We start from the raw sequence: 13069 nt of genomic DNA, 5'->3' as shown, positions 1-13069 counted from the left end.
ATGGGGCCCTGCCCAAGGTATGTGTGTTTTCTTTGCCATTCCTGGCAGACCACACAGGGAGAGTGGGTGTACTGCATAGCTCCAAGTGATGAGCACATGAGGACGCCTGTCAGCTAGAGCTCCACATTACAGTTGCTCCGAAGCAACTCCCTTCTTTATCCAGCTATTGTGCAAAGCCTCTTTTTGTCCAATATGTGACTCCAACATTACCCATTATTATCTATTCAAGACAGGGGTTGGGAAAAGTGACAAGAACCGCTAAGGGAGAGACCAATAACTAAAAAGAAAAATTAAATCTGCTGCCAATTTTTCTTTCTGTAAAGATTTTTAAAAAGAACATTCTAAAGAATCAGAACAAAAACAGAACCTACTTTCTAGTCTCCGCAACACTAAATAAAATATATAAGTGCTATAGTCAGAACAATTTTATTATACTAAAATACTAGTGAATGTGTGTTTTTGAATGCAAATAAAAGAATTTATATTTTTCCTAGATGTCAGTAGTCTATAGAGGATACAAATTGAAAATAAAATGTTGTTAGGTATAAATGAGAGTTTCTAATATTTGTGTGTACTTTGCCGATTGATTTACGCAATTCATTACTGAACGCCATTAGATTACATAGTTAATAGGTTTGATTAGTAAAACATGGCCAGAAATAATTGCAGTACCTGGTCTCAGAGTGTAAAGGTCCCCATACATCTGCGACGGATCGTTGTGATGTAGCGATGGGATCGGAAATGCTGATCCGGCGGTCGGCCATCGATGTTCCACGATCCGTCGCAGGATCGGAGAAATTATACATGTTAAATTTCACCTATTGCCAATCACGATAATTTTTTGATCGTGATCGGCATATCTGTGAAATCCAACATGTTGGATTTCAACGATCCTGCGATGCCGGGGTGCAGGATCGCTACATCGCGACGATCCGTCACAGATGTATGGGGACCTTAAGACTATATGACAAAAATGCTTTTCTAAGCTATGAAAATGTTCACAGAAATAATTTAGGAATCAGATTACTTTTTACGTGCAACATTCTTACCTGGAGGGAGAAAGCCCTGAGTGCGGGGATAGGAATCAGAGCGGCCATAAAGAAGGCAGTCACATTGCTGATAGAAGTCAGGGCTACACTCGCCCCTGTCCTTTTTAAGCATTCACCGGTTCGGTCCTGGGTAAAAAATAAAAAGGTACACCACTAATGTAACATCAAGCCATCAATAAAGTTAATAGAAAAAACAAATAATGATCACTAAAATGTCAGGTTTGTGTTAACTGTTTTATGGACATTGACAATGATCAGCGATCCACGCTGTGACCAATATCAGATTCACAGCACATACATCAAGGGGTCACTGCAATGCAATCACTGGTGGTAGCACTCACAGATGGGTCTCACTAGAAATAACATGGGTAGGATTGCTGCGGTACATCTATCTCCATGATCCTTCTTCTGTTATTGCTCCCTCAGAATTGTGATAACAGAAGAAAATTAACTAAAAAAAATGTGTTATTTGAAAAAAGCATTTATTAATTTGGCAATAGATAATGCCCAGCTGCCCCGGCGATATTTTAATGTAACATTGCAGCGAAAACACCTCCTCTAATGTATCACTTTATATCGAAGCTTTGATTTATGTTGTTTCCATCTTGAATAACAATAGTACTCACATTAGTTTCAGATATGTACGCAATGACGATATATATATATATATATATATATATATATATACGCAGTTGAGCGATTGTCCCACTGGACGTATGTCAGGGTACATCACCATAGTCACTCGCTGCTTTTTTTTTACTCAGTGTGATTGACAGTCAGGGAGCGTTTGTGGGAAGTAACGGCAGGTGGTGGCAAAGAACGCAGGCGCGTCGGGACCATGTTTGGGGGGTGGGTCACACAACCTGCGTCTGCGATAACTGAAACTGGATCCGGCGTCCTAGTTCCAGAGGCCATTCTGAGTAGCCATAGGGTTATGCAGAACTCCGATAATCGAATGATCTGTGACCGATGCTGTGTCTTTGTACACAGATGCTTGGACTTGCAAAGCCGCAGGTGGGTGCTTAATACATGCCTCTGCGCCTGCGACATTTACATATATTTAATACAGCAGCTGCGTACGGGATCACAGCTTCTATGGCATTAGCGTACATCTCTGAATCAGGACGATAGACATATGGTATTTCATGAAGTCTGCTATATACTATATGTATGATAATGTTCACTCTAGCTACGGTGGCAGGCAGGGCGCCGGAGCTAGAGAGGGCACTTCTGCGCGTGAAAAGGGGGCGTGGCCATTGTAAAGAGATGTGTCACCTTTTCGTCACTCTTGGCGGCGTGCCCGGGACTTACGGACACGCCGGGCAGCCCCCAAGCGCTGCTGACAGGTAGAATAGATGTCGGGCGCATACGCCCAGCGTCTATTCACCAGCGGTGACCGGGTCACCACACATTCCCCCACCCACGGGACACTGCGACCCGTGGGTAAAGACGGCACCCGCGGGCTGTCTTAGCGGTGCGGTGATGGCAGGGCGTTGTTTGCCCTTCAGAAGGAGGGCAGGGCGCAGCGCCTTGCTAAAACAGCCTAGCGGGAATGCTATATGAAAAATTATGTAATCATATCTGTGTTTAGTGTTACGTTTTTTTTTGTTGTTTTTTTTTTAAAGAGGACAATTTGGTACAGCCCTTTCCTACATGTTGCCTGTTATTCTTATATGTAAAAGACTTTTTCTTTGAATTACTAAGTGCCCCAGGTTCTTTTTTGTTTTGTGCTGTTGAGGTTTTAATTTGCTGCAGAAAATCAGCCTCATCACCTCCCTTTAATAGACTGCTCTCTATATTCTATACCTGTGCATAAACTAGCTGGCTTAGTCCTTAAACCTTTAGCGGCCTCTAATATTATAGCCAGCTTAGGTAGCCAAGCACAGAAGAATGCACAAAATGTATACAATGAGGCATCACAGGAATTCAAAAAAATGTAGAACTACTGAATTGGTTTATTCCCGAAGGCCCAGTATTTGCAAAGTGTAATTAGCACAGAAAACTATTTGCACGTACCATTAATCATAATTTTATCTATACCCATTAAAATACTTCCATTTAAGTACCGATCAGACAATCAACAGAATCATTGTTCTATCATTGGCGCTGTGACTATTGGAAGCCAAAGCTTCAATGCGATCAGTTGACAAAAATGATGAATTTCTTTTTTTTTTTCAATAAGGAAAAGGCTCCATACCAAGCTATGGGGCTCCCTACACCACCCCTATGCCCAGAAGGAGATGAGGCATTACGGCATCATCCGCAACAAAGGGTTTAAAGTACAAATATTCTTTTACAAAAAAATAAAACATACCTCCTGGATAAAATACCTGTGAACAAAGACACGTCTTTCATTTCAAATATTTCTAATTACCTCAAATGGAATCCGTTTATTTTGCCCAGTTTCACTAAAAGCGTGTGCCAAGAGAAAGACATCGTCTACACCAACCCCAAGAGCAAGAAAAGGCAAAACCTGTGGGGAACAATGCAGACAGTCAACACTTGACAAACACACTCACACACGCAATCCAGGACTGTCAAACGTGCACCCTAAGTAACCTGTCCATTCATCGCAAAGCCATACTATACTAGAATGCTCTCTTTTATATATCATCCTGGCGACTTTTTGAGTTTAGGAAATAGTTTCATGGATCATCAAGAGTCTGATTATCTACAAGCACCACAAAATCAAACGACGATACTTATTTCTTATCACTTGAAATCCAGCATTTGTTTTAAAAAGCAGAAATTCTATGGGGGAAAAATAAATATACCAAAATACCAATATGCTGTTTAGTGAGCACAGAAATATAGTTTGTATGTGGCAGAAGGGAAACTCTTCATTAATTAGCAAATATAAAAAAAGCTATTTTTATATCTAAACTACTTACAATTGAGGATAAATAAAAGGCTCGCTCGGACAAGGTGAATAAAACAAATACACAATATAAAAGCTATATCTTTGTAAATCATGCTTCTAATGTTGTTTCTTGAAAGATATGCTACACATAAGTTAATTAATACCTGAGTTGTTGCGGCATTAAAGGAAATTCCAATCAATGAGCACAGGCCCAATCCTGCAGCCACTGAAAGCGCAACGAGCAAGACTCCAGCCAGCCCCACGGCTCCCTGAGACTTGGCACAGTCCCACCTCAGCATGGTTAAACAGGCATAGGCAAGCTACAGACAGAACATTTGGAAACAAACGCACATTAGAACGCACCAGGTCACCCCAATCCCTTAGCTATTACATATTCAGTCTCTAACATGCATGTTAACATACTAAGTGATGAGCATGCCTTTGTTTATGTCCCTGCTAACGTCAAAAATGTGTTCAACTCACCATTAGCAGGTATCCACTGGCAACTCTAATAACACTCACATCCGAGAATGACTTAAGGATGTCATCCAGGGTAGTTGTGGTAAAGGAGAGAACTTTCTGGGTTGAGTTTTGAGCAACACTTTGATGTACAACCTAGCAAAAAATAAACCATTGACAGCATAAGGAAAGACATAGGAGTAGAACACACAATTAGTTTCGAAAACATGGAGAACTGTATCAGCAAGTACTTTTACAGATTACATTTTTTTTTGTAAAAACAATTCGACTAAAGAAAATATAATTAGAACTTTACAGGGCTGCGGTGTGGTAGAAGTATTCAGAGCCATTATATATCCCCTATATACTACTCTGCAGTGGTCTTCTAGACATTGCTGGGAAGAGGTGTCTTTGTTTTTAATTGGTTGGCTGATTCACAAAAGGTCACATGCAGCTTAGCAGAGGTCAGTGCCTGGGAAACAAAGGCCAAAAAAATGTCACATGACCTCATCAATGGGACTGCAGCTGTGAACAGATTCTTTGGCTCACTAATGTGTTCCAGACACCTTTCCTTACAAGTCACACTTACTTTTTATTTCAGCTCTCTTATCCCTTGCCTGCATCCTATATTAGGAAATATCGCCCTGGCAAAGGTACTACAACTCTAGGAAAATAACCTTTTGTGCCATTAAATACTTGAGAAGAGAATTTTAAGTTTAGCTGTCTTGTGCGTGTATGTAACCGGTAAAAATAAAGGATTGTGTCTTTCTAGAAAACATAGAAAAGCAAAAGCACAACATCAACAGTCGCAGAATCTAAAAAGTAAAAAAATAATAATCTAAACAATGGCCTTTTTTGTTCTAGCGGATAAGAGGGGAAATTTGTTATGAGAATAATTAACTAAAATACTCTCCATTAATAAAGGCCATCATGGAAAACAGAATCTCCAGTTACAAACAAGACAACAATAAATAATTAGTTTGGTGAAAACACCGGTTATTGACTTGTGGTTGTGTACAAAAGGGGCATATTTACCAATGTTATTTTGTGGAAAATCATCTGAAAACAGCAGTTTTCAGGCATTCTCCGCATAAGGAAAATTGTCTCTAGATGCATCATGGAGGGACCTCCATTTCCAACTCAAAAGCAGCCCCCATAGGTTTCTATGGGGGTTGCTTAGTTTGCAAAATTACCAAGCTCTGGAAGCCTCAGATGTTGTTAGCCATTGTAGCCTATGGACCACACTACGTAAAAGTGACTGGGAGAGGGATCCGTACCTCCCTGGGACCCCCTACTTGCCAGGGTCCCAAAACTGATTGCATCAGTGATCACTTTACTTTTACACATCGCAGGGACGAGCCTTTCCTTGCATGGGTTTTTTGGTAAATCCGGGTGATCTTTTATTTCTTATTGCCATAATTACAAATTATTGGGTCTAAACCTCGATAATTAACCATATGCCACAAAGAAACAACAATCACTACAAGAAGTGAGAACCTCAACTTTACTTAATAGTTCTGTTTTCTAGTTAAAAGTTAGTACAAAAATATATAAATAACTGAAATACTTTCACACACATACATGTACACATACTAACATGCATACAAGTACAGTACATGCACACATCCTTAAAATAATGTTTATGTTCTTTATGGAACACTTCCTTTTCCCAATGTCGCACTATATTTTGATATACAACAAGTGGTGCATTTTTGTGTTGACAACAATCACTGTGCACGGTAATTAGTGCATTTGCCCCTGTGCCTTAATAGCAGTATATATTACATGATATATCTAACGCTTGTTGTTATACAGGTTGAGTCTCCCATATCCAAACACGGATTATTTTTAGCATGACTGAGAAAGTGAAACCTTTGCTTTTTGATGGTTCAATGTACACAAACTTTGTTCAAAGCACAAATTATTAAAAATATAGTATAAAATAACCTTCAGGCTGTGTGTATAAGGTGTATATGAAACAAATGAATACCATGTATGTACACAAACTTTTTTGAAGCAACAATTTATTAAAAGTATAGTATAAAATTACCTGCAGGCTGTGTGTATAAGGTGTATATAAAACATAAATGCATTCTGTGTTTAGATTCAGGTCCCATTCCCAAGATATTTCATTATTTTATGCAAATATTCCAAAATACGGAATATTCCGATATCCAAAATATCCCTGTTCCCAAGCATTTTGGATATGGGAGACTCAACCTGTATGATCATAGTCGGACACAGCAGAGACAACCTATAATTGGATGTCACCTGGTATTTGCACATAGGGTAAATATTTTCTCATACAAATGCATTACAAGTATGTTTACCTATGGGGAGCTTATGCTTTCCTGTAAATGTAGAGTTTCCCTTTTAAAATCCATACCTTAACATAGTCCCGCTGCCAGGCCTCCAAAATGGCTGCTGCTTTGTCTTCATTCCAATTTATTTTGGAAACGTCTTCGTACTCCTTGAAGTGCTCATACATTTGTTTAGGAGTCATTAACTGAAACATAGTCTGCAATGCCTGGGCGCTGTAACAGAGCACATAAAAGAAATCCTATAATAATGTGTCATTTCAAAAGCAGAAATATACTTTATTAGCAAATCCAATAAATCTTAGGCACATGAGAATTCCTCTTTCTAGAGTTCATGCGTTTTACAGAAATATATAAATTATACACTATGGACCCTTAAGTCATTAAATTCCCTATTTACAAGAAAAAAAATAGGTTCGATGGTCACATATTAAAAATCAAAAATTCACTTTGTTGTGCCACCATACAACCACGAATAGATTATTTGTTTTGGTCTGATTTGAGAGCTGTACCTGACTAAACTCTTGACACTGCATCTAGGAATTACACAAAAGGTGATTATGGATTAAACAGACATGTGCAGGCCTTTCCCTCTCCTCTCTACTATGCAATCACACTGTATCCAGTTAATTGCACCTTCAGGAGAAACTAGTAATGAGAAATCAATCTATACTATTAATGAGATGCACTTCGTTGCACTTCTGCAAAATATCGTGTTTGTGGGTATATTTGTAACAATGTGATAAACACCTTTACATACACCAAAGAATGTTGAATAAGGACAGTGGTGATCCATGTTTTATTTCTAGTATTTCCACCATGCACATTTACAGTACGACCTACAACACCGCAATAAGAGCAGATTGGATTTTCTTTTTATTTTATTTAAAAACGGGAATGTGAGTCGTGCAAATATTAATGTGCTCCTATTAATGTGCTAGGTGGACAAATAAGCTCATCTGAGCAAATAGAAAGGCTCTGTGCTTTTTACACGTTCATTAAAGAGCTTTTTAGAGCAAGCAGAGTGGGGGACAGCAGCAGGTTATAAGTCAAGTGCCAGAACCATAAAGAAGAGCTTTCAGAATGTGGTTAGATCAGACTGGTGAGCGGTTTTGTTAATAGAATTTTATTTTTCACTTTGGAATAAAAAACAGCTAGTCCGTGAGCCTGAGGAGTAAATGAGTTATGGTTTTGAAAATATTAATGTAGATATATAAAGCGCAACTAAATATGCTGGTATTATATGAAGAAATGATAATAAATTATCTGAGGAAAGAGACTGAACTTATTATATTAATTTTTTATTATGGTATGGTAAGAAGGCAAGATAAAAGGCTAGTAACTTGATTCAGGGCCAGCAATGGTGACAATAGGTACCCCTAACTTTTAAAATAAAAAAAAACACATTTTTTTATATATATATATATATATACACATATATAATTTCCAGAGTGGCGGCACGCCCGAACAAAATCACACTCGGATCATGTTGTTAAGATTTATTTTATATTTACACATATATACACACACATACCCGCACAATAACCCTTACCTGACAAGTTTTCCACTGGCATTCTTAACAGTGCCACCGATGATCAGCTCCTCTTGCCAGTGCATATACTTTCTTGAAAGTCCATAGCATCCTCCACTTAACACAAGAGCAACATCGAGAGGCTAAAAGTAAAATTTGTAGTAAAGCAATATTAGGTGATCTATAACCATTTTAAATGTGAAGTATATATAGTAATATATCTGCACAATATTTTCTTAGTTCTTATGCCGCAGTTGCTAATAAGATGATTTGCAAACAGTTATTCACTCTGTATTTTTTGAACATAATGGGGTCTATGTACTAAGCAGTGATAAGTGACAGAGTGAAAAGTGATAAGGTGCCAGCCAATCAGCTTCCAACTGTCATCTCACAGGCTGTGTTTGAAAAATGACAGTTGGGAGCGGATTGGCTGGCACCTTATCACTTTTCACTGCTTAGTACATAGACCCCTTAAACTTGTTTGCTTCGCTGTAGAACTAATGCCTGGAAAACACCCACCAACTGACCAATAAGTATTTGCCTGTGCATACACACTAACCAATCAGCTGACTGATATGTCAGGCCAGAGAAAGCAGTATTGACGTCATTTTAATTCCTTCCTGTGGCCAGCATATGGGCTGGATCGGTATACACCAGCAGTTGTGGTTCCCTGCTGCATGGCCAACACAATATATCTACGTTGTTCACAGATGTACACACGAGCCAACAGTCTGGGCAATATATATTTTGACGGCTATATGAACGATAGATCGTCCAGGGTGTGCCCAGCTTAAGAGTTAACGTATTGCAAAGAGCAGCTTTGTTGTTTCAACAATGTGAAAATGAAATGGCTGCCTGCCAAGGTCTATTATAATGAGTTTTGTAAGGAGACAGCCGCCCGGGATTCCCTAAACCTATCCCCGCCTCATCCCTGGGCTAACAGTGAAGGTAAGCGGATACTTACCTTCAGGATGCCGGCAGTTGGGCTGTCGACGCCGGTATCTAGATCCTATTCGGGATTCCAGCGGTCGGCATCCTGTCCACCGGCTATCCTGACTACATCCCACCCAGAGAGCTCAGGCTACTATCGTTTCAAACTCACTTGATGGCTTCAATCTCCTACACTCAAGAATATTGTATAGAAGCAACTTTAATGGATAGCAGTTTTTTCATCAGAAGGTAGAACGAAAAAGAACAATAATTTGACCATAGTATTAACAATTGGATAACACACTTACGTTGGTTGAATTTTTATTAGGTGCTGTAGGCGGACAGTCGGAATCTGATGGGTTGAGGCAGGGCCGGTCCATATAGCCATGACCAACCGCAGCTTTAGTTAACATTTCCTCCCAGCTCGCTACAGCGAAATTGTGTTTCTTTAACTCCTCCAACAACTCCATGGGGTCAAAGTTTTTCCACTGCAAAGGGGATTTCCCTCTAGAAAGATATCTGTATGAGTTACAGATCACAACATGAAATCTGTGCTCTAGTCTACATGCTCACAAAAGGCAGATGTACTAAGCTCTGGAAAGTGATAAATTGGAGAGTGATAAACTACCAGCCACTCAGTTCCTAACTGTAATTTTTCAAACACAACCTGTAACATGAGTTAGGAGCTGATTGGTTGGTAGTTTATCACTTTCCAGAGCTTAGTACATATCCCCCTCAAAGAATAAAAATAATGAAAAGAATGAGGCAGAGTAGGAGGTAAGTAATACTACTAGTGATGGCAAGTTTATATGAGAAAGGGATATAGAAAATTGACATAGACAGGTCTAGAAAACGCTTTGTATGTAGAGCTCAACGAACTAGGGAGCCCCATACTTGGCAATCTCTTCCAGGGCAGTGGCTGCTGTCGCTCCACCAGAACTGCCACATATCACGTTTCAGTCAGGCAAATAATAAAAAGCTTTTGGCCGCCTCATTTTGTCGTCTATGCCAAACTGTGTTTGCCCAACCAGGCTTAGGTCATTATTTTAAACCTTCCAACTAGAAAAGCGAAAATGCTCCATGTTCTCCATCCAGAACTGTACATTGTAGGTTAGAGGATGGCCATTACAAATTGCTTATTTCCAGAGACAAGCAAACCAGGACATGAACAATTACTCAGACACAAACTCTTGCATAATTACCCAAAAATGCCTGCACATGCCAAATGCACAAAACAATTAACTCTTTGTTGCACCAAGACTATGAAATATAAAAGTTGGTCAACTGTAAAAATCCAAGATGCGAACTAAAATGGAGTTTGTTTGTTTCATTTAACAAATGAAATAAAGAGAAACCCTGTTGTTCGTGCCCTGAATGCTTTCAGCTTTACAAGCAGGTTCCCAAGCACACAGTATGAGAAGTTCCCAGGAAGACACAACTAAAGGAAAAGGTCCTGCACCCTACAAACATTAAACATGGAACACACCATCAATGCTAGCTTCCACATTATTTTTCTCCAAGTAAAATAAAATAAACATTGGTCCTCCACATACACGTACATATTATGGTGACGACTTACGGTAGATAGGCCTGTCCGGACTGAAGTTTTGCTCCTTCCCAAAAGCAGTCCAAAGGTGTGATAATCAAACAAGGATATAGCGCTTCTATGATCTGGGAAATAAAATAATACATGAGTATTTACCTTGAAGAGCAGCAGTTTTAATGTGGTCCAATTAACGTTATACCTTATTAGGGCCTGAAAGGCTAACCAGATACATATTCGTATCTGGAATCGGCATGATTTACCGTCGGACCCCTGGCCGGCAGTTCAAATCCCAACAGCGGCAGCCCGACAAGGATGAAAATCATGATCGTCCCTAGGTAATTATAGCCTAACCTAATTCCCTCCCCTAACCCTCCCTTAGGGGTGCCTAAACCTAATCCCCACTTCCCCGCCACCTAAATCAAAGTCCCCCCCGGGGGAGCCTAACCCTAACCCTCCCTCCCCCTAGCCTAACCCTAACCACCCGGGAGCATGCCTAACCCCAAGTCCCCCCTGGGAGCCCTAAACCTAACCCTCCCCCCCCCCTCCCCGTGCGCGGCTGTCCGGGCTCGGCATCACTTTGATCGGGATGCCGGGTGCCGGTCTCCCGGCGTCGGTAAAATGACAGGCGTCTAGATTTAGACGCCTGTCATTTAACCCTCGCCAGGATTAAGCAGTCGGGAAGCTGGCTGTTGGGATTAGGTCCGCCAGCTTCCCGACTGCATACCCCCCGTATCTGTACCTGTAGCTTTTAAAGGTACTTTATTGTGCTGACAAGAAAACTAAATGAAAATAGAACTAAGGGAGCATACCTATCCAGACGGATTAGGTGTATCCTCATTCATATCCTGCTTTAACTAATTAAGCGTTATTTCATCCACTTATTCAAAGAAGAGTATGTAATTGAAAAGATATTATTTTCACACATTTACCTTGTTCATATACCCAGCTTCAGTGATGAGTTCTCCCGATTTAAAGCATAAATGCTCTAGTTTCCAAGGCCTACAAAGAAAAAGGACAATTTAATCCTTAATAAAACAAAGCTCTGCATTCTCATACCTGCAGTTGGTATAGTGATATAGTGTGCATCTTTTTACTGTCACATCTTTACACTACCATCATTTTAACTATCAGCAGATACTAACTGTCGGCAGACACATTAACACAAAAAGCTGAAAAACATTATATTATTAAATATGAAATATAACAATTTGTATGTGCAATGTGGGGTTGCTACCAAATAGGTATCATGACCAATAAACACACAGCTCTGGAATAGAAAGACATATTGGGGTTCATATACTAACATTACATGTAAATAATAAAATGTGTAGTAAGCCATAGTAACCCAGCACATTCTGTCATAGTCTACCTGGCACTAGGTATACAATGATTGGTTGCTCAAGTTCACTGCAAACTGTACAACCTATACGCAATATTAATACATTACTCTTACTGTTTTCTCTATTCACCACAATCTATCAAGCGTGTTTTTCTTTCTAACTGACTAGCAAAGTAACCAGAAGCAACCGTGAGCTTTCCGACAGTGCAGAGGATGCAGAGTTGGAAGCACAGGTACAAAATAATATTGTGGACATCTCAAGATACATCCAGTTCTACACCAGTACCATATGGGAATCAGTATGATTCAAATCCCCACGCTGGCAGCCCGATGGGTGAAAATCCCTTACATATCCTTACCTCTTCCCCCCCAACCCTCCCTTAGGGGTGCCTAACCCTAACCTTCCCCCTAGTGCCTAACCCTAACCTCGCCCTGTTAGTGCCTAAACCTAAACCACCCCTGCCCGCACCCTAAACCTAACCCTATTAGGGGGGGAGGGGGTTAGGTTTCCCTAACGTAACTCTAACCTTCCCTGGGGGGTCCCTAAACCTAAGTGTGTACCCACCCCCGGCAGAGGTCCCTCATCTTGGCGTCGGGATTAACATAGGCATCAGTATTTCAACGCCTATTTAAATCCCTTGCCGGGATTACAGTGTCGGGATTGAGACCGGCGGTCTCCTAAATACAACCCACCATATGTATCAGGATTACATCAGGTATACATCAGACACCCTTATGCTCAAACAGATCATCAACATAAGAATTTGTTTAAACACTTATTTCGATAGCTTATACCTTAAGGCACCCACAAAAAATTTGGCTACCGACAGGCACATGTGCACCTCTGTGTGGGCCTGCATCTGTCACAATTACACACACATGCCCTTACTGTCCGTCCCTTCCATTACCCTGTCCCAACTTTCCAAGTGTAAGGTACCAAAAGTGTCAGCTGTGACCAGATCTGCATATAAAAGGTGAGTGTATGCGGTTTTGTGAGCATGCAGTGTCTAAATATCTGTATTTTATTCTAAAAGATA

At 40.2% G+C, this 13069-nt stretch overlaps 1 protein-coding gene across 1 annotated transcript in view; it reads right to left on the bottom strand.

Moving 5' to 3' along the window:
- PTCH1 (patched 1) overlaps positions 1-13069 on the bottom strand; it is an 86917-nt gene that overhangs the window by 27297 nt on the left and 46551 nt on the right. Inside the window, exons 4-12 of the mRNA XM_088470281.1 lie at positions 11623-11692; positions 10727-10818; positions 9456-9654; positions 8239-8360; positions 6755-6902; positions 4393-4524; positions 4074-4229; positions 3424-3522; positions 1050-1175 (exon numbers count right to left, since the gene is read on the bottom strand). Of these exons, the coding sequence (XP_088326407.1) occupies positions 1050-1175; positions 3424-3522; positions 4074-4229; positions 4393-4524; positions 6755-6902; positions 8239-8360; positions 9456-9654; positions 10727-10818; positions 11623-11692 (1144 nt within the window). The remainder of the gene's footprint in view (positions 1-1049; positions 1176-3423; positions 3523-4073; positions 4230-4392; positions 4525-6754; positions 6903-8238; positions 8361-9455; positions 9655-10726; positions 10819-11622; positions 11693-13069) is intronic.

This window comes from Taudactylus pleione, unplaced genomic scaffold (genome assembly GCF_031769625.1).
Source record: "Taudactylus pleione unplaced genomic scaffold, aTauple2 ptg000095l, whole genome shotgun sequence".
Lineage (NCBI taxonomy): Eukaryota > Metazoa > Chordata > Amphibia > Anura > Myobatrachidae > Taudactylus > Taudactylus pleione.
This window is presented reverse-complemented; position numbering and strand designations above follow the sequence as displayed.